This window comes from Pseudophryne corroboree, chromosome 6 (genome assembly GCF_028390025.1).
Source record: "Pseudophryne corroboree isolate aPseCor3 chromosome 6, aPseCor3.hap2, whole genome shotgun sequence".
Taxonomy (NCBI): Eukaryota; Metazoa; Chordata; class Amphibia; order Anura; family Myobatrachidae; genus Pseudophryne; species Pseudophryne corroboree.
In genome coordinates, this window is record NC_086449.1 from 135974926 (window position 1) to 135996021 (window position 21096).

The following is a 21096-nucleotide window of genomic DNA, read 5'->3' on the forward strand; positions in this document are numbered from 1 at the left end:
TAGAAACAAAAGTGTACATGTGTTGAGTGAGTGTGTTTTGTATACAAAAGTTTATATAACTTTAAGGTGGAACCAAAAGGAAAGCCGGGTACTCGTCAAGGGACATACGTGTAAGTGACATATACGGTGGCTAGGGAGGCATCCCTGGTTAAATAATATTTGAGCATTAGAGTATAGCGGATCATAAGGTAACAAGACCAGGAGGTCATAAGGTAACAAGACCAGGAGGTCATAAGGTAACAAGACCAGGAGGTCATAAGGTAAAGGTAACAGACCAGGAGGTCATAAGGTAACAAAGAGGTCCGCTATAAAAGTCCAGTGGCACAACGCCTGGGGTGTTGGTGCAGAACCCATATAGGCCATACAAGCTCTGGCTGAAGGAATCGCAGCCGGAAACATAGATTCCATTGATCTTTCAGTACATGACAAGTAGTGCTCGTATACTGAACGATTGGACCGCACGTTATTGTGTGCAGTAGTTAGTAATCTGACCTAATACCATTAGAGTAAAGTGGTCACAAACGCTATCTGTACATTCTGACGTGATTTGTGTAATTTTTTATTTTTGGAAGGGAAGTTCGCTGGTCACTCAGGAACTATCTAACAACCCCAACTTTACTGGAAAGAGTAAGTGTCCTGCGGGTAACCCTCATATGTTCCAGTAAACTAAAGGTTCACAGGGGCCCTAGGTTGGGTACAGCAGCTCTGGCTACAGTGATTGCAGCACAGGCCAACGTGGGCGAGAAGTAAGTGGGGTACTTGATAAACCACCACCGCCGGCCTGCCCAAGGACATCTTGGTTTGTTTGTAAGGGTTCGCTGAAAGCCTTGATATTCAAGGAGGAATAAGCAACGCCTGCAGATTATGGGGGCCATTTGTTCAGGTAGGGGGCGATCAACCCTGGTTCAGGTTGATTCTGTGAACCGACCTGTTGGGTCGGCACGATATGTAATGTGTGAAAAATATGGAATTCACACCGAATCTTTATGTGATGAATGGGAGAGAATGACTGTACAAGACAGGGACAAATTCCCAAGAATAGGTAGCTTTAGTCCAGAAGTGTTACAAAATTTAAGGAGGAGGATATGTCTCGTAAAATCAACAAAGAGACGAATTCAACATCATGATTGTTTACAGTTATGGCACCAGGAAGGTGAGATACAGAGAGGTTTGGCTCTGGCGGCAGGATCTGGGGCAGTCAGGAAGTTGATTGCCACAGCTCCTCCTCCACCATACATTGCTGGAGAGAAGTTGATTGCGGAGAGAAACGCACTGGGTTGTAAAACACAAACTCTTAGTAACCCTGTAAATGTTAATGATGTTAACCAAATAACTCATGCAAGTATTAACCCGTGCAAGATGTACCCTGTTTTGAACCTTCCTCAGGAGTGTGATCAAGAAGACGATTCAGCAACAATTTCAGCTCTCTCTCTTGCAGCCACCATAGCAGAGACCACAGTAGGCACAGCGACACCCACGAGATTAGTGAAAGCCCCTAGCGGAGGGATAGGTGAGGTCGTGTCAACGGGTAAGTACGGCACCATGCACTACACTGAAACAATTGTACCACAACAAGCAGTAGAATCTACACAGGAAGAGGCTGTTAGAATTGCTCCTGTAAGGGTAATAGCAGTTCCCAATGGAAAAACAGATGTGTCTGGAGCCACTCCCATAAGGAACATTGCCATGTACACTCCATTTTCCAGAATGGAATTAAGAACAATAGTGTCCGAATTTCCTGACCCCAGGAAGGATTTAGTTGCTAGCCAAAAATACATCAGGGATCTAGGTAACACTGTAGAACCCAACAACAAGGATTGGCAGATACTGCTAAGAGCTTGTTTACCTTCCAATGTTGATGCAACTCAGTTTTTAGCTGATTGTGCATTGGATAAAGATGTACCGCTTACAGACGTATACAACAAGGATAATGTAAAAAGGATAAATTTACAGCTAAAAGAGTATTTCCCAGCCGTTGTTAAATGGAATAAAATATTTTCCATTAAGCAAAAGGAGTCCGAAACGGCAACAGAATATTTTCACCGGGCACTATTAGAAATGGCAAAGTACACTGGTATAGAAGACATTAAGACCAACCCAAACCATCGGGAAGTAGCAGTATCTGTACTGATGGATGGTTTAAAGGAAACATTAAAGACTAGGGTTCAGACCACGCAACCATGCTGGCGAGGTCTGTCAGTGTCCGGCTTGAGAGAGGCTGCTATTGATCACGACAGAAACATCACTAGGCACAGAGAGTCGCAAAGTGATAAGTTGATGTCCGTAAGTATACAGGCGCTGACCACAAGGCAGCCTGCGTATGTACCACCGAATCCTGTGGGTAAGGCAAGTGTAATAACATGTTTTTCTTGTAACAGACCGGGACACTTTGCACGAGAATGTAGAACAAAGAATGTACAAAGATCTTTTCAACCCCCTAGACAACAACACAACACACGACATTGGGAGCAGGGTCCACAGAGGCGGAGTTTTGAGCCACATACAGGGGAAACAAAAAGATATCCCCCAAACAGAGACTGGCATGCCTCTGGTAGTTCCCAGCTAACTCCCTCACAAGTAGTTGCTGCCAGCGGGATTCAGGGAGGTCAGCATACCCAATAGGGGTGTGGCCATACCTGTAATCTGCACCCAGTTAAGTTGATTGCTAGTCTTGGAAACGAACCAGAAATTGCAATCAATGTGGCTGGTAAAACTTTAAACTTTCTTGTAGACACAGGAGCGGCCAAGTCAGTGATAAATTCGACAGTGGGCATGAGAACCACTGGTAGGACAATTCCAGCCATGGGAGTAACAGGAGTAGTCCAGCACTACCCTGTTAGCAAACCAGCCGAGATTACAATAGGGCCTTTGCATACCAAGCATTCCTTTTTGCTGGCTGCATCTGCACCAACTAATCTCCTGGGAAGAGACTTACTATGTAAAATGGGTTGCGTCATTTATTGTACCCCTGAAGGTGTATTCTTGGACATTCCTGAGAATCACGCTCAGGAAGTACGAGACATGTTAGACTCCCCATCAAAATTAATGTCACATTCCATTATGACAAATAGGAATCCATCCCAAGTAGAAGAGATGATATCTCAGATACCAGAGTCACTTTGGACAAAAGATGGACAGGACACTGGATTAATGGCAAACGTAGCTCCAGTAGTTGTGCAAGTAAAAGATGGTAGGATAGCTCCAAAAATCCCACAGTATCCTCTGAAGCCAGAGGTGGAGCTAGGAGTTTTTCCCGTAATAGAGCGCTTGCTACAACAGGGCATTCTAGTAAGAACGTCCAGCACCGCAAATAGTCCCATCTTCCCTGTTAAAAAGAGTGGGGGGAGGGGTTACAGGCTAGTGCAGGATCTAAGGGGGATTAACAAAATAGTTGAGAGTCAGTTCCCCGTAGTGCCTAATCCAGCTGTCATCCTAATGCAAATTCCTCCCACTGCCAAATTTTTCACTGTTATTGACCTCTGCTCCGCTTTCTTTTCGGTACCTCTGCACCCTGACAGCCAATATTTGTTTGCATTTACATACAGAGGAGTCCAATACACGTGGACTCGGTTACCCCAAGGTTTCATAGATAGTCCAAGTATATTTTCTCAGGCTTTGCATGATTGTTTACAGTCTTTCCAACCAGACAGTGGATCAGTATTGATACAGTATGTGGACGATTTATTACTGTGTTCAGATTCACTGGAAGCATCTCTGAAGGATACGAAACAGCTCCTGTTTCATCTTTCAGACACAGGTCACAAGGTTTCCAAAGACAAGTTACAATTATGCCAAGCTAAGGTAAAATATTTGGGACACTGTCTAACACAAGGACTGAGACACCTGACCGCTGATAGAATCCAAGCCATTAGAGACATGACACTGCCACAAACCCAGCAACAGATCAGGACGTTTTTAGGAATGTGTGGGTATTGCCGTAATTGGATCCCAGGGTTTTCCATATTGGCGCTACCTTTGCAGGAAATGGTCTCTTCAAACAAACCTGATCGGATTTCGCATACAGACGAATCTGAAACAGCATTTGAGAGACTCAAACAGTGCCTAACGCAGGCACCAGCACTAGGTATGCCAGACTATGGGAAACCCTTTGAACTATACGGAACAGAAAGTGCTGGGTGCGCAGCAGGTGTACTAACACAAAAACACGGTGATGCCAGCAGGCCAATTGCATACTACAGCGCCCAGCTAGATACGGTAGCGCGATCCCTCCCCACATGCTTGCGTAGCGTTGCGGCGATAGCATTGCTAGTGACAAAAAGCGAAGATGTCGTGCTAGGCCACAACCTCACAATCCATACACCGCATGCGGTATCTGCCTTATTGAATTCTGCCCAAACCAGACACGTCTCATCTGCAAGGTTTACAAGATGGGAATTGGCATTAATGGCCCCCGTAAACATCACCATAAGGAGATGCAGCGCATTAAATCCTGCAACATTTCTCCCAGGTGTGCCTGGTCAGACACAAAGGGTGGAAGGTGAGAGGGATGGGGAAGGAGGATTTAATGCAAAGGAAGATACACATGATTGTATGGAATATTTGACCCAAAATTTTACCGCAAGGCCTGACATCAGTGACAATCCACTGGAAGATGCAGAACTCACGTTCTACACGGATGGTAGTTGTCACAGACAGTCAGACTCGGGAGACTTGTGTACTGGATACGCAGTCGTAGATGACCAAGACACCATAGAAGCGGAACCGCTAGGCCCACCTCACTCAGCCCAGGTTGCTGAACTGGTCGCCCTAACCAGAGCATGTGAATTGGCTAAGGGTAAGTCAGCCAATATCTACACCGATTCCAGATACGCGTTCGGGGTAGTCCATGATTTCGGAGCCCTATGGCGGCTCAGAAATTTCATGACGGCAGCTGGTACACCGATAGCGCATGCAGCTCACATAAAAAGGCTTCTAACAGCGATACAGGAACCCGACAGAGTGGCTGTTATCAAATGTAAAGCACATACATATAGCCAAGACCCAGTATCCCTTGGTAACAGCCGAGCAGACGAAGCCGCAAAGCTTGCAGCTGCTACCCCCACACGGACAGACACCACACAGTTGATGGTATTTAATACCATCAACACACAGAAGTTGTGTGAGATGCAGAATCTGTGTTCCACACAGGAAAGAGCAGTCTGGAAGGCAAAGGGATATGGCCAGGAGTCCTCAGGGCTCTGGACGGATGGACATGGTAAACCAGTGGCCCCCAGGGCATACCTTCCATGTCTGGCTGAAGCAGCTCACGGGCTGACTCATCTAGGCAAGGAGGGGATGTGCAAATTGGTAAGAGCATACTGGTGCGCCCCAGGATTCTCCTCTCATGCGAGTAAAAGAGCAATGTCATGCCTTACCTGTCTGAGAAAGAATATTGGAAAAGCAATACCTACAGAACCATCCCATATCCCACCTGCCGGCGGCCCTTTCCAGGTAATACAAATTGACTTCATTCAATTACCCCCATGTCGAAATTTGAAATATGTACTTGTCTGTATAGATGTTTTCTCGAATTGGGTCGAGGCTTTTCCAGCAGCTACAAATACCGCTATGTTTACAGCTAAGAAAATTGTGCAGGAATTTGTATGTAGATATGGTATCCCTAGAATCATTGAAAGTGATAGGGGTACCCATTTTACAGGTGATGTCTTTCAAGGAATGTGTAAGTTGATGGGAATTGATAGTAAGCTGCACACTCCGTACCGTCCACAGGCGAGTGCGAAGGTCGAAAGAGTGAACAGCACTATTAAAAATAAATTGAGTAAAGTAATGGCAGAGACAGGATTGACGTGGCCAGAAGCTTTACCCATTGTTTTGTATAGCATCAGAACCACTCCCAGGTCCCCTCTTAATCTGTCTCCTTTTGAAATCTTGTTTGGTCGACAACCGCATGTCATGATTAACCCTCAGGATGATTTGAAATGTAACAATGAAGTAACTGTAAAGTACTTGATTAACATGAGTAAACAGTTGAGGAATCAAAATGATAATCTGAAGTTGGTGATTCCTGATTTACCAGATAGTAACTGTCATGACATTGAACCTGGGGATTATGTAATGATACGAAATTTTCTACGCTCAGGTTGTCTTATTGATAGATGGGAAGGACCATACCAGGTCTTATTGACTAGCACCACAGCATTGAAGGTTGCTGAGAGAGAGACTTGGGTCCATTCATCCCACTGCAAAAAGGTTGCTGATCCAGAGAAGTCCCGCGATAAGGAACAGACGGTAGAGGTTGTATCACTGGAGTGTCTGTTCCAGGAGGATTGAGGCGGCACCTGAGCCTTGAAAATCGAAAGCAGCTGTCGACTCCCCTCTCCCTTTTATTGTTTTTCTCCACTTCCCAGCCCCTCTCCCTTAAAATTTCTTTTTCCCCCTTCTCATTCTTCTCTATTTCCTCCTCAAAGATGGACTCGCCCCAAGAGACTGTGATCCGGATTTTGATGTTAACCATGATGTTGACCAGAGCAGTCTGTTCCGGCGAGAGTACCATAGAGGTCGAAAGAGGTTCTGGAATGGGTTCCGATTATGATGATGGAGGCGTAGTTTTCCAAGATCAACCAAACCAACAAGCAAAGGCGAGTATCAGAAAACGATCCGATAGAAGAAATTGTGATGGATTGTTAGCTGAAGAAAATTGTATCTGTAGGCTCTGTGATAATCTGGTTGAAGATGGATGCATAAAGAAATGCCAATCTAGTTTTAATATCCATATAGACCGGCATCCATTGAGTGACTATCACTCCTTAGTGGGTAACGTATTAAACCAAACAGATTGTTGGGTATGCTCTCAAGTACCTCAGGGTCACAGCAAATCAGGGCTAGTACCATTTCCTTTAACGTTAGGGGAGGTACTTGAGCTAAGTGGTGGGAGACCGGTGGACCGGAGGTTTAATATCTCCAGCCCTCCTAGTTTGAAGCTCCACCAATACCATGTGGATAGGTCCCTCTTATGTTTTAACATCTCCAATCCCAGAAAACCGGGAAATTGGGAAGTGTCATGGAGCAACCTTACCATGACCTTTTCACACAGAGCAGATAGAATGCCTACAGATACAGAGCTCGTACGCCACATCGCCAGTAGAGGAAAATCTTTTCGGTATCGATATACCTTAGGAAATAGGATTACTAGAGTTGGAGAGGTATCACCAGGATACTGTGCACATGTCATACAAACTGATATGTGCATTAAGCAGTTGGAAGAATTAGGGTCAGGAGATTTCACCTGGAAGGTTTGTAACATGGTCATGTCCTTCTCCGTCCCATATGTTCTCCCCGATGATGCATATTTCATATGCGGGAGAAAGGCGTACAAATGGCTTGCCCCAAACTCTGAAGGATTGTGTTATATTGGAAAAGTATTGCCTGAAGTGATGACTGTTACACATGACAAAATGAAGGACATACACCGTGGTGCCCAAGCTCCTTATACTCACACTCATTACGAGCACCGAGTTAAAAGACAACTGTCAGAAAGGTTAGAGCATCCGGCCTCTGATCTTATCCATGAATCCACCGGGATTCAGGTTCTGGTAGCGTTAGATTTCACTCGTACCGCTCGGGGAGTGATGAATTATAAATACATTTCCGCACTCGCCAATTTGTTAGATAATATCACTGAAATGTATGATGACACGTTTAGATACACTGGAAGAGAACTTCAAGCTTACAAAACAGAACTAGTTCAGCATAGGATGGTTCTTAATTACCTTACAGCAGTAACAGGCGGATATTGTGTTACATTGGCAACACAGTACGGCATAAAGTGTTGCACGTATATCACAAATAGCACCGAGGATCCGGTAGAGGTCATAGACCAAAAGATGGACGATATTCTCCAATTGAAGTGGGAATTTCGTCGAAAACACAATCTCACCCTTGCTGCTGTAGGTAATGAGCTGACTGGTTGGGTGTCATGGTTGAACCCGCGAAATTGGTTCTCCGGTTTAGGAGAGTGGGCTCAAGGAGTCATAATGGATGTTGGAAAGTTTCTACTATGTATCTTGGGTGTCGTTATATCGATTGGATTGATATTTAGATGCGGGCAGGCTTTAATGAGGTGCAAACAAAGTACAAAAGTGATGAGCTTGAGGAGTGAGGAAACTGTAATTAACCTGGATTTGATTTATGACCCAATGATAGAAACCAGAATGTGATGAAAATGCGATTATACGGTCCGTTTCTTTCACCTGTTTTTCTGCTTTTCTCCAAGATACAAAGACCCCCTTGGACGAGGAAGCTGACGAGACGAGATGTATACAGACAACGGATTGACCAAAGAAGAAGATTTGACAACTTTAAATATGGACACTTGATGAACTTTGCCATGGATCCCCAGTTTCCCTAGTATCTTTAAACTCACGCTAGCCCAACATTTTTGTAAATCTGATGGCTCAGACAAAGCTATTTGCTCATGCCTAAGGAGCAATACAGCGCAAAGAAGACGACTCTCAACAGATACCGAAAACAACTTCGACGACAGATGTACATTTCCCTGACATAGAATATCATTGCATTTTTCGTAAGTGTTCTTTATCTTCATCTCTACAACCCTCAGGTAACGACACACATAGACGATAGGGAATACAGGCACAGATATCAGCAACCACATACCTCCCCCATTCATGTATCATCAACTAAAATGTGCATCCCCATTTTGTTACAACCACAGCCGAAATGAGCTCGGTAAAGTTTGACAGCCCATCCACAGACCTGTACCACAGGATAAGAAGGAATTCAAATGTATACTTCGCAATACCTCGAAGCTTGATTTACAACACGTACGGCACGATGATACATGACCCCCCCAAACATGGATTCATACACACATGCTTCTGCTATCTCACTAGGTCATACCCTCTTCACACCTTCTCCTCTCTCCTCCCCTACCCAACCATGGAAATCAATTAACCCCTGACTTACATTTTTCTCCATAAATGTTTTGTGGCAGTTATTATTGACTGCCAAAGGGTGGACTGTCAAAGTCAGAAAAATGTCTCAATGCACGTTGCCATATTTGCACCGCACACTGGTCCGCGCTGCGCGTGCATGCGCTCTCCCGTGGATTCGCATACCCGCAATAACGTGCACTCGCAGGCGCGGTATGCGTATTTACGGTAGAGTTTATGTAGTCGTAGCGTGCGACTCATTCGTTACAAATGTTCACAATTAATGTAGTTTATAGATCATGGTCCCTTTGATAGATTCTGAAAGTTTGGTTAAAATACAATGTCCCAGAGCTGAGGAATCCCTCTTTATATCGTACGAAGGGTCTAACAGGAATCATACAGCAGTGTTTGGTACCCATCGGAAGAGTATTTAATTAGCAATATTCCGGTGTTGGTTTGGAGCGTATTAATCGCTCGTGCGAATAGTTATGGACATAAGAAGTTTATGTCCATTTCTATTAATTACACATACTCAGGTATGCGGCGGGAAACCCAGTTTCCCACCCACCTGAGCTGTTGGAAATCGTCACAGCCCACCTGTATGAATCACCCTATGACCTTTTGTTATGATACAGGGCCGAATTCCTTCGGCCAATGGACAATGGGATTGTAGGACCAGGAGATTGCATTGTGTGTGGGGCATAAATAGGCAGGCCGACCACATCCAGCTCTCACTCTCTCATCAACGGTTATCTGCTGATAGCCGGGAGCTGGATATCGAGGCGCAGGCGATCATACCCTTTGTGCGTAAGTTTCTCTCCGTAATCATTGTCTTTCTGTGAGCCAATTTCTCTCATCTCATCTCTCTCTCTCTCTCTCTCTCTCTCTCTATCTCTCTCTGTTCTGTTCTCTCATATCTCCCCTAGACTAGGCTAGTATTGTATTGTATTAGATAGTATTGTATTGTATTGCATTTAGGTCAGTGTAGTATTGTCTTTTTGTATTTATTGTTTAGTTCTGTGGTTAGGAAGTCTCTGTTATATTGTAGTGTATCATTTGTACTGTTATCCCCTTTTACAAGTATATTAGATATAATACAGTTAATAGGCCTTGGAACCTAAACCAGCATCTGTGTATTTTCTATAGTGATAAGTGTTCACTTGAGCGTCGGTGACGCTCAAGCAGCTTTGTAGATAGTCAGGTTACACAAGGTTGCACTTACACCCTGTACTCACATTAAGGTATTCAGTGTATTTCATTGGTATAAGGTTTTATCATAAAGGTATAGTGTTGTGAGCGTCTGCATCGCTGGTGACCTCCTCGTGGTCTCGAGCGTAAGCTACGCCATAGCGAATCATTACCCTAGACATAACCAATAACGTGTCCTGTGATCACTGGGCCGTGAGCGAACGTGACGCTTGAGCGTCTCGCCTACGGCTGAGCGATCGTTACGCAACTAGCGTACCATTACGGTACTTCTTAAGTAAACAGCGTACAGTGTTCTTAGCTTCATAAAGGGTTGTTTATACGACAAAGGAATTTAGCATCGTCAATAGTCACTGCCCCGATCCCTGGGCTGTCCTGATTGGGGCAAATTTTTTTTTTTTTATATATAACAATATATTGTGCCAATTTACTACATTGGTAAATAGAGATAAACAAAAAGAAGGGGGGGGGGGGGGGTTGTACCGGTCCCTGCCCAGGTCCCTGGGTCAGTCACTGGGTATCAGGATGCAAAATTTACTCCTCAGGTCCTTGGTTGATGTTGGAGTGATTCATGCTGGAATGCTGGAAAACGCGTTTCACCCGTCCTGCGGGCTTGTTCACTTCCAATGCTGCTGGTCTAATGTGATAGCTGGGGTTTAAATACCCATATGAGTGGTTATCAGCCAATGGCTGCTATGTGATTAATTGGCTGAGATCAATCTCAGGCCTCCGCTGTGATCAGCGGAAGTGACGTGTTTAGTCTGGTTGCTAGGCAACCTATGCATCGTACCTTAATAAGGGTGTCTTACTAGGAGAGGAAGAGAGTTTCGATTAGCTCTTTAAGGGTGTCCTCGTTAGTACAGTGTCTTCGTTAGTACAGTGGGAAATACACTACGGCAGCAAGGATAGCCGCTCGTCTGTTTCTGACATTCAGCCCTGCTGCGCCACGTCACGTCCGGTAAGGATTTCCGGCGTCTGGTTGCTAGGATGCAAAGTGTCCTCAGCTGCGTTAGGTGACGTCATCTTCCATCACGGATCGGATAGGGCGTCTGGGTTAAGGCGTCCCGTCGCTCGGCAACCGAGCGTTAAGGGACGTTCGGTCTGACAGGCGGGTGAGACTGTTTTAGAGCTCTCGGTGCCAGTTTATGCCGTATGTTACTGCCTGCTGTCGGGTTGATTGCTGGAACAGAGGTTCACCAGGCTTGGTATAGGCCTAGTAATATTATGGACAGGGTTCACTGCATTACTTTAGTTATGGATAAGGAGTATTGTAAACCTGGGTGATGTACATATAGGGGGTGATAACGATCCATTACTAATATTGGAAATGAAGAGATCAAATAAATAAATAAAATAAAATGAAATAAAATAAATTGTATTGTGTATATATCAAATCTGCGACGTGTACCCTATATTATATAGTATAGATTGCACAGTATACCCTATATAGTACACTGCATATGTGCAGTACATGTGTAAAATCTACGACGTGTAACATATATTTTATAGTATATTGCATATTACATAATAAGGATAATGAGATAGGACTTATCATTGGCTATGTGTTGAAGGGGCCACCAACCACTAAGCGTTTGGATGGTGGTGGGGAGTCCTGTGTAGTGCCTGGGTGAGAGTGAGTGTGGGAGTATGAGGGTATAGTGTTGGGAGTGATATGAGGTATGTGTGTGTGTCATATTAGAACTAGATGGGCAGATGTTAAATAAGGCGGTACATACACCGTGAAACTGAAAATTCGTGTAAGAGGTGTGATGGTGACACTTGATTGGAAAATGTGATGATCATGTGAGTTGTTATTAACGCTGATGTTGATGGATGTGGGGTTACAAATCACACCCATTGATTAAGGGTGTGCGCATGGTGAATGAACACATAAAGGGGGTTTTACGAATAGGGGAAGGGAGGGATAGGATAAGTGAACACACAAGTGAATAAAAATTATATATAACTGTCGTCTGTGTGTGGTGAACAATTAATAGTGAGGTAAGTGAAAAACGATGTGATACATGGTGCGGATAGGGCTAGTGAGGGGGAAGGAGGGGGGGGAGAGAAGGGAAGGAGAGACAGTGGAATAAAGTTAGAAAATCGGTGTTGCTGGTGGATCGCCAGTACCTGATTAAGGGGTATGGTCAGGTGCGTGCATGTGCTGCCTGACACTTAAAAGAGAGGAGGAAAATTGGATGGTATCCAAGGCGAGATGGTAAATGCAGAAATTGGGCCATCACCTTTGCCGTTTGTTAGAAAGGTAGATATTTAAAGAAAAGCACCATAATTAATGCTTTCATTCAGGCCCATTGGTCAGTAAGTGTTTAGTTTGAATATCCACTCTGTTTCCTTCTTTAGTAGTTCCTTGGTCAGGTCCCCTCCTCTAATGCCTAACTGGACTTTTTCCAGGCCAAAGACTCTAAGGTCTTTTTGATAGTCTGTATGGCAGGAATGAAAATGCCTGGCGACCGATGTCAGTTTTCTCATTCGTGTGAGATCACTTGCTGCATTCCGACAGGTTCCCACATGTTCCAGGATCCGCTCCTTAAATTTCCGGGTCGTCATTCCAACATACCTCAAATTACAACTACATTCAATGCAGTAGATCAGGCCTTGTGTGCTACAGTTAAAGAATTGTTTAATAGATATTGGTTGACCGTAGCGATCTGTTATTGTATTTATTTTGGCTATCTGGGGACAGGCTTTGCAATGTCCACATGGAAAAGTGCCTCTCAAGGTATTAGACCTGATTGTACTGGATTGGAAGTGACTCCGTACAAGGAGGTCTTTGATGTTCTTTGACCTCCTCCAGCTCATTTGAATATTGGTGTCTATCCATGGTGCTAGGGTCTCGTCAAGTTGAAGTATGGGAAGATGTTTTTCAATTGCTTTTTTGATCTGTCTCCATTCCGGGCAGAATGTTCCAATAAACCTGATCTTATCATCTGGTTTATTGGGGGTCTTAGTTGAAAAGATAAGAGTGCCTCTTTATAAGCTCTTTTCAGAGATCTTTTACTGTACCCTCTCTCATGCAGCCGGCGAGATAGTTCCTGGCTCTTATGTTTAAATACTTAATCTTCGGAGCAATTTCTTCGGAGTCTGAGGAACTCCCCTTTCGGTATGTTTTCCACCGTTGGCGGAAAGTGTGCACTGGTTTGGAATAACAAACTGTTGGTAGATGTCTCTTTCCGAAAGAGTTCTGTGGACAGGCTGCCTGTGGTAGATTTATAGATATTAATGTCAAGAAAGGCTACTTTCTCCTGATTGATGGTGTATGTAAGCCTTGTATTAAGGTCGTTGTTATTGAGGAGCCTGATAAAATCCATTAGGAGATTCTGCTCCCCGTCCCAGATGATAAAAATGTCGTCTATATATCTAAGCCATAGCATGACATGTTCCGTATATAGGTCATTAGTATCGGTAAAGACGTACTTCTGCTCCCACCAGCCCAGAAACAAGTTCGCATATCTGGGCGCACATGCTGCCCCATAGCTGTACCCCTGACTTGGAGGTAAAATTGCTCCTGAAATGTAAAATAGTTCTTCTCTAAGACGAAGGCAAGACAGCTGTGCAGGAAGTCCCCAAATTCTCCTCGTTCATTGTTTTCCAAAAAGAACTTGGTCGCATTCAGACCAGCCTTATGTTCAATACTGGTGTAAAGAGCCTCAACGTCCAGGGTCACCAATAGAAAGCTGTCCTCAAATGTGATATCATGGATCTTCCGGAGTAAGTCTGAGGTATCTCGTAGGTATGAGGGTAATTGTAGGACGTATTCTCGGAGATGTAAATCCAAGAAACGGCTTGGTTGTTCCAGGAGGCCTCCGTTGCCTGACATGATTGGTCTTCCCGGGGGTTTCTTTAAATCCTTATGTGTTTTGGGAAGGAGATAGAAAGTTGGTGTTCTAGGGTTTTTCACTGAGAGGTAGGCGTGTTCTTGTTTAGTAATAGTACCTGACGAAAGTGCCTCTCCAATGAGATTGGTGTACTCATTCAGAAATCGAGCAGTTGGATTGCTAAGTAACCTTTTGTAGCAAGTTGTTTGTTTCAATTGTCTCAGTGCTTCTGTCACATACATGTCTATCGGCCAGAGCACTATATTGCCCCCTTTGTCTGATGGCTTAATTATCACATCCGTCCATTCTCTTATTTCTCTCAGCGCCTCCCTCTCATCATATGGCAAATTCTGGGGGAAGTAGTAGTATTTCTGGTCCCTCCGATGCTTGATCAGGTCAAATTCTTTTGAAACCATGTCTAGAAAAACCCTGATTTCTGGGCTATTGTTGTCTGGTGGAAAGAAAGTCGATTTTGCCCTACATTTTGGGCGATCTCTGGGGCCAGCTGCCAAATTTTGTTCGGATTGCAGATCTTCTAGGATTGCCACCATTTCCATGTCCTCTGTATTCAAGTTGGAATCTCCCTCGGCCTCTTTCGATCTGGAATTTCGATCACTAAAAAATTTCTTTAGAAGCAGTTTTCTCCCAAAGAGTCGTAAGTCCTTTTCCCACATAAACCGATCAAATGGTTTAGTGGGAGAGAAGCATAGACCCTTACTCAACACTTCCCACTGTACTAACGAGGACACTGTACTAACGAGGACACCCTTAAAGAGCTAATCGAAACTCTCTTCCTCTCCTAGTAAGACACCCTTATTAAGGTACGATGCATAGGTTGCCTAGCAACCAGACGAAACACGTCACTTCCGCTGATCACAGCGGAGGCCTGAGATTGATCTCAGCCAATTAATCACATAGCAGCCATTGGCTGATAACCACTCATATGGGTATTTAAACCCCAGCTATCACATTAGACCAGCAGCATTGGAAGTGAACAAGCCCGCAGGACGGGTGAAACGTGTTTTCCAGCATTTCAGCATGACCTATTTCAGCATTCCAGCATGAATCACTCCAACATCAACCAAGGACCTGAGGAGTAAATTTTGCATCCTGATATCAGTGACTGACCCAGTGACCTGGGCAGGGACCGGTACAAACCCCCCCCCCTTCTTTTTGTTTATCTCTATTTACCAAAGTAGTAAATTGGCACAATATATTGTTATATAAAAAAAAAAAAGCCCAGGGATCGGGGCAGTGACTATTATAATACATTCTTCTCATCATTTCTCCCTTTTTTTCAAATATTTGTATTTTTTTATTTTTTTTCTCCCGAATTGCCGTCACTGTTACCCTTTTCAATAGAACAGTGGCAAGTGTATAAATATCCAGTCAACCATTGTTGCAGGGGCCTGCCTACCCCCATTACCTGTTATACTGTTTATAGGGGTACTCCCAAACATATCTGAGAATGTGGATTACCCTAATGCCTGTGCACCATGTCTGATGTTATAGTGCTGTAGCCTTGTATAAAGTGTCATATTTAGGCCTATCTAGGGATCTAGGCAGGAATATCACTATGTTCATCTGTCATGCTGCAAGGTTTACATAGCATTTACACATTGGGGTCGATTCTATTCGGCAACTTAAGAATAGCGCCGGGAATTAGCTCCCGGCGCTATTCAATTCAGCTCCAGTTAAGTCGGCGATGTCCCGTTCTCGCCGACTTAACAGGTAGTTTTGTCGGGAGAACGGTCATTCTCCGACTTAACTACCCGCGGCGATGCTGATTCCCGACAGAATCAGCCTCGCGCCGGCCGCGAGGCAGCACTTTTGTCGGGTTTCTTCTCTCATCCCCCGGGGATGAGAGAAGAATTCCCGACAATTGTGGGTCACTAGCAGTTGAATTGAATAGCGTCGGGAGCTAATTCCCGGCGCTATTCTTAAGTTGCCGAATAGAATCGACCCCATTGTGTCTTTGCAGCATATGTGTGAATAAGTGTGACAACTAGCACCTATCAGGACCTATGCACCAACACTTACCCTCTCTATTGAAATAGAGGAACTACCTAATATATCCAACATTGCCAGTTACTTGGGTGTATACCTAATTAATATTTGTTTTTGACAACAATTTGGTGTGACACCAAGCTGACATTTGTCACAATCTTCATTTAGCTCTCCTTCCTCTCTTCCCCTTTTTTTCTTCTCTCCCGCTTTCTCTGTTTCTTTTTCCGGCCTTCTCCTTCAATCCCTTCATTTTTTCATTTCTCTATATATCTGCGGACTCTCATCCATGATCCACAGGTATATCCTGTGCCTAACATAGACAGCAGATCCGCCCCGTTCCTCTATCTCTCTCCTCATTCTTGTTTAGGTGCACTCTCATTGGTGAGTCGGCCATAGTAGGCCCAATTAATTACTACCATACGCCACCGGCAGAGCCCGATCTCGTCCGATCTTGGAAGCAAAACGGTGGTGGGCTGGGTCAGTATCTGTGAGGGTGACCCCCAGAGAATACCCGGTGTTGTAATTCATGACCTTCTCGACTCTAAGCCAACAGCAGGATCACCACATTTTCCTCCAATCATTTCTTTCGCCTACTCCACTAATCTGCGCTACCTTTCCCAAGTACCGTCTTCCCTGACATGTCACAGATTTGACATGGTCAATGCTAATAAGGATCTATACTCCTGATAACCTTTTGGTTCAATGACCCTTGGAGGACCAATTAATACAAGCAGAGCTTGTGCTGGTGGGATAGGATCAGGGTGTAGAGCCAGAGTGTCTACATCCCTCCTGAAGTCTAATAACAGACTAACCAGAACATTTCATATTTTTTTGCTGATCATTTTCTTTCAATAACACTCGCTTTCTAAATTTTAATGGTTGGTTGTGGATGATACTCACTCCAACTTTTCGAGATTGATCAGCCACAATAATCAGATATGGCATTTCTCAGAGATGCTGACGGGCTGAACTGTATATATGTGTATCAATATATTTAATTAATTGTGGTGGACAACCTAAGTGTGGATTTTTTCTTAAATTAATGAATTAATAAAAGTTATGTTTTAATTTTTTCATACTAACAAATTTAAAATAAGAGTGCACCCACACAAGAGTCTTCTGTAATCCATTTTTCTCTACGTACCCAGCAGGAAATAAACACATACAATGTGTGGTGGAGGCTGGGACATTACAAAATGGCTGCTGCTGACCTGCACTTTTGCACATACTGTAAATAACCTTTACACAGTGGAATTCACAGAAGTAATTTGAGGCTTTTGCATACATTTCAACAAATGTTTAATGATGTATCCTTACAGTTTGATCCACAAACACTGGTCCTGATTCTGAGTTAGGAGTAAAGCAAAAAAAAAAAAAAAAAATACAAGCATGTAACTGTGTCTGAAACAAACCATGTTGCAATACAAGGGGAGCAAATACATTTATATTTTTTCTGGCTGCTTTTGCATGTAGCCCACAAATGCTCTGCCAGCTTTACTTTTACACTGCAATTTAGAATTCAGTTTGAACACACCCCACCCAAATCTACTCTCTCAGACTTTGTCTGATCTTTCTCCAACTGACTTCACCTTGTGTGTACTAATTAAGTTTATAGGGATTGAACATGGGGTCTGAATGACCTTTTACTATAGGACTCTTATTGCAAGGTCCAGTTGGAGCTCACTGTATCTGACTGTCACACGTAATGACAATGGTGCGACATCCAAAATGACTGTTTAGGAGGCACAGAAATGTATAATATGAGGGAAGCTTGTTCCATTGGCTTGGTTCAAAGAAAAGCTCAAAAAGAAGCTCAAACTCAAATCCTAGAAATAAGCCACTAGCGAATCACGTACCTGTCCATAGATGAAAATTTACTGGGGACAAGTGCAGCCCCGAATGAGTTACTTACCTAGCAAAGAAATCTGACATTTTGTCCCAGAGAACCAGGCAGGTAAAATGTTGGTCAGGGTCCTCAGAACCCATAGGTACTTATATTCGCTTCATCAAAGATAAATCTGGCAAGGCCCAGTGTTTTGTTGCCAAGATAGCAATGTCTTTCCATAGTTTCTATACAAAGTTAAATCTCCAAATCTTTTTTTTTGTTTTTTGATAGTAGCTTTCCCCAGCTCTCTGAATATGCACAAATCTTAAGATTTATTCTTATGGTTTTGACTATATAGTCAATATCGTAAGAAAAGTTAGTGCAGATCGCAATGTGAAAGTCACCTTGCGATCCCGATGCAATGCCGATGCGCGGTCGGTATCGCATGCCTAGATAGACTGTGCAGGCAAGTCAATTTTGACTATCTCGTAGAAAAGATAGTCAAAATAGACACTTGGCCAAAATCACACATAGTCAATATCGCAAGCACAGTCATTATGTTCTTGCGATACCGACCTAGCCCCTATCACATAGTGAGAATCGGGATTAGCTGGAATCTCACCATGTGTACACACCTTAAGACTGAGACCTTTAGACAGGTGTCTAAATTTAAGATCAATTATTTAAAATTGGCAGCCTTGAACTTGAACAACAGAGGCCTGAGGCAATTTCACTATCTAGGCATTAATCTCTCCCAGAACAACAGTAATTTATTCAATGTCAACTTCCTTCTTTTTGTAAATAAACTGTGTTCGGACCTCAAAAAATTGGTCCTCTCTGGGTTACACAAATTAATCTTATAAAGATAAATGTATTGCCGAAGATTTTTTATGTCTTCCAGGCAATACCAATAAAACTCCACTCCTCTTACCTACCTCAATTGCAAATGTTGGTTTGTGGTTTGTCTAGGGAGTCAAGAGGTCCAGATGTAGCTGCAATGTGCTGTTTAGGGCCCGGGTACATCAACCAATAATTTCTCCTACTCTAGAGTACTGTTGTAGACTGCTACAGATCAGGGACATCTTACCCCTCTCCAGGGCCGGCAACAGACATCTTGGGGCCCGTTACAGTGATATCTCTGGGGCCCCCTCAGAGCAATGGAATTTGCTGCGCTATATAATAAACTGCTATTAAATAAATATATATATATTTATTTATCTACAGTATACAGATATATAAATATGTATGTCTCTCCTTCCTCCCCCAAACACACCACGGTCTGTCTCTCCCCAATGACTCCATGATGATTCCCTGCTCACATCCCTGCCGGACACTAAGTGGCATATGCTTGGGGCCCCTCTGATCCTTGGGGCCCAGTACAGGTGTCCCCTTTGACCCCCCTTGTCGCCGGCCCTGCCCCTCTCATTCATCACACAGAGTTTACACCAGTGCTGGAGCCGCAAGCATTAGAGTTGTGGACCCATGGTGCGCTACAGTGCCAGCTGATAGTTAGGGAGCAAGTATATTCTTTCTGGGCGCTCCAAGTTCTGCCTTATGGGGGTCATTCCGAGTTGTTCGCTCGCAAGTGAATTTTAGCAGATTTGCTCATGCTAAGCCGCCGCCTACTGGGAGTGAATCTTAGCATCTTAAAATTGCGAACGATGTATTCGCAATATTGCGATTACACACCTCGTAGCAGTTTCTGAGTTGCTTCAGACTTACTCGGCATCTGCGATCATTTCACTGCTTGTCGTTCCTGGTTTGACGTCACAAACACACCCAGCGTTCGCCCAGACACTCCCCCGTTTCTCCGGCCACTCCTGCGTTTTTTCCGGAAACGGTAGCGTTTTTTCCCACACGCCCATAAAACGGCCTGTTTCCGCCCAGTAACACCCATTTCCTGTCAATCACATTACGATCGCCAGAACGATGAAAATGCCGTGAGTAAAATTCCTAAGTGCATAGCAAATTTACTTGGCGCAGTCGCAGTGCGGACATTGCGCATGCGCATTAAGCGGAAAATCGCTGCGATGCGAAGATTTTTACCGAGCGAACAACTCGGAATGACCCCCTATGTTTCATGACCATTGGTCCTATCTGCAAATTTTATATAAAGGGCAGGTAGACTGAAACACTTCTGCAGATACATTACACCATTCGAGATGTTATGCCTGACAGAGTGCACTCCGAAACATACTACTGTATATCCATTATATATAAATTGCTCCTGGAAGGAATGTCTGACGCGCTACCGCATTATGTAGAATCATGGAATAGGGAACCATGTAGACCCCTAGATGATAATGTTTGGTAAAATATTTTTCAATGAAATCATGCTGGCTCTCATAGTATCTCTGTAATAGAGACGCAATTTAATGCCTCTGCATATGGCACATAATTATAAAAACATTTCCTGAGCCTTCTGGAGATTTAATGCAGTTCTGGGTTCTATCCTACAGATTTGGTAGGAGTGCCTAACCCAGGTTATTGTACTTTTGTCTCGTTAGTCATGCAAATACGACACAAATCCAGTACAGAACTGTGTGGCGGGACACATGGCACGGCTTAGTCACTAAGTCTGGGGTGCGCCAGATAGCCCCTTTTTGGTGCGATTAGTGGATAGGTGCACGTGGTAACCTCTGTATGCCGATGTTTGAATTATGCCAGAGATACCTGTTAGTGCTAGCCAATACGGACACAGAATTCTGTCTTACTTATTGCTCCTGCACCCTCGTTGTCCTCTGTCTGTCAAAAGACACAAAAAAGAGAAAGAAAAAAATACATAATTTATAGCGAGGAAAGCCTTCAGCCATATCAGTCAATTAAATCACAGAACAGTACAAATAACTCTGTGGACATGAATTTAATAAGAGGGAGAATACATTTTTGGAATTCTTCAGGAAGACATTGTAGGAAGAGACTGTTAATAAATCATCGCCCTAACATGGGATTAAGTCTTGCAGCCGGTTCTGTCCTCCTGCTATGCAGCAGTTTGGAGTAACAGGCATAGCTAAGTTCAGTAGTGCAGAACATATCTCCATAGCGGTGGCATCCCCAGTGGCATTAGAGCTCACACTTGTAACTTTGCTATCTCCCCAGGAAACATGGTACTGGCACGGTGAAGTCACCGCAGATGATGTCGTTATGAGCGGCGTGAAGTGCTCGGGCACAGAGATGTCACTGTCACACTGCAGACACGACGGACCCAACGTCAACTGCCCCCGAGGAGGAGGACGGTTTGCTGCAGGACTGAGCTGTGCAGAGAGTAAGCTGCTGTCTTTGCTGCTTATACAAAGTTCCACATGGAGAATGT

General features: G+C 44.0%; 1 protein-coding gene across 3 annotated transcripts in view; it reads left to right on the forward strand.

Annotated features, from left to right (window-relative positions):
* Positions 1 to 21096, forward strand: part of LOXL2 (lysyl oxidase like 2) — a 234189-nt gene that overhangs the window by 197984 nt on the left and 15109 nt on the right. For all 3 annotated transcript variants that reach the window (XM_063931871.1, XM_063931872.1, XM_063931873.1), the window contains one exon: positions 20883 to 21048. In XM_063931871.1, coding sequence (XP_063787941.1) covers positions 20883 to 21048 — 166 coding nt within the window. The remainder of the gene's footprint in view (positions 1 to 20882; positions 21049 to 21096) is intronic.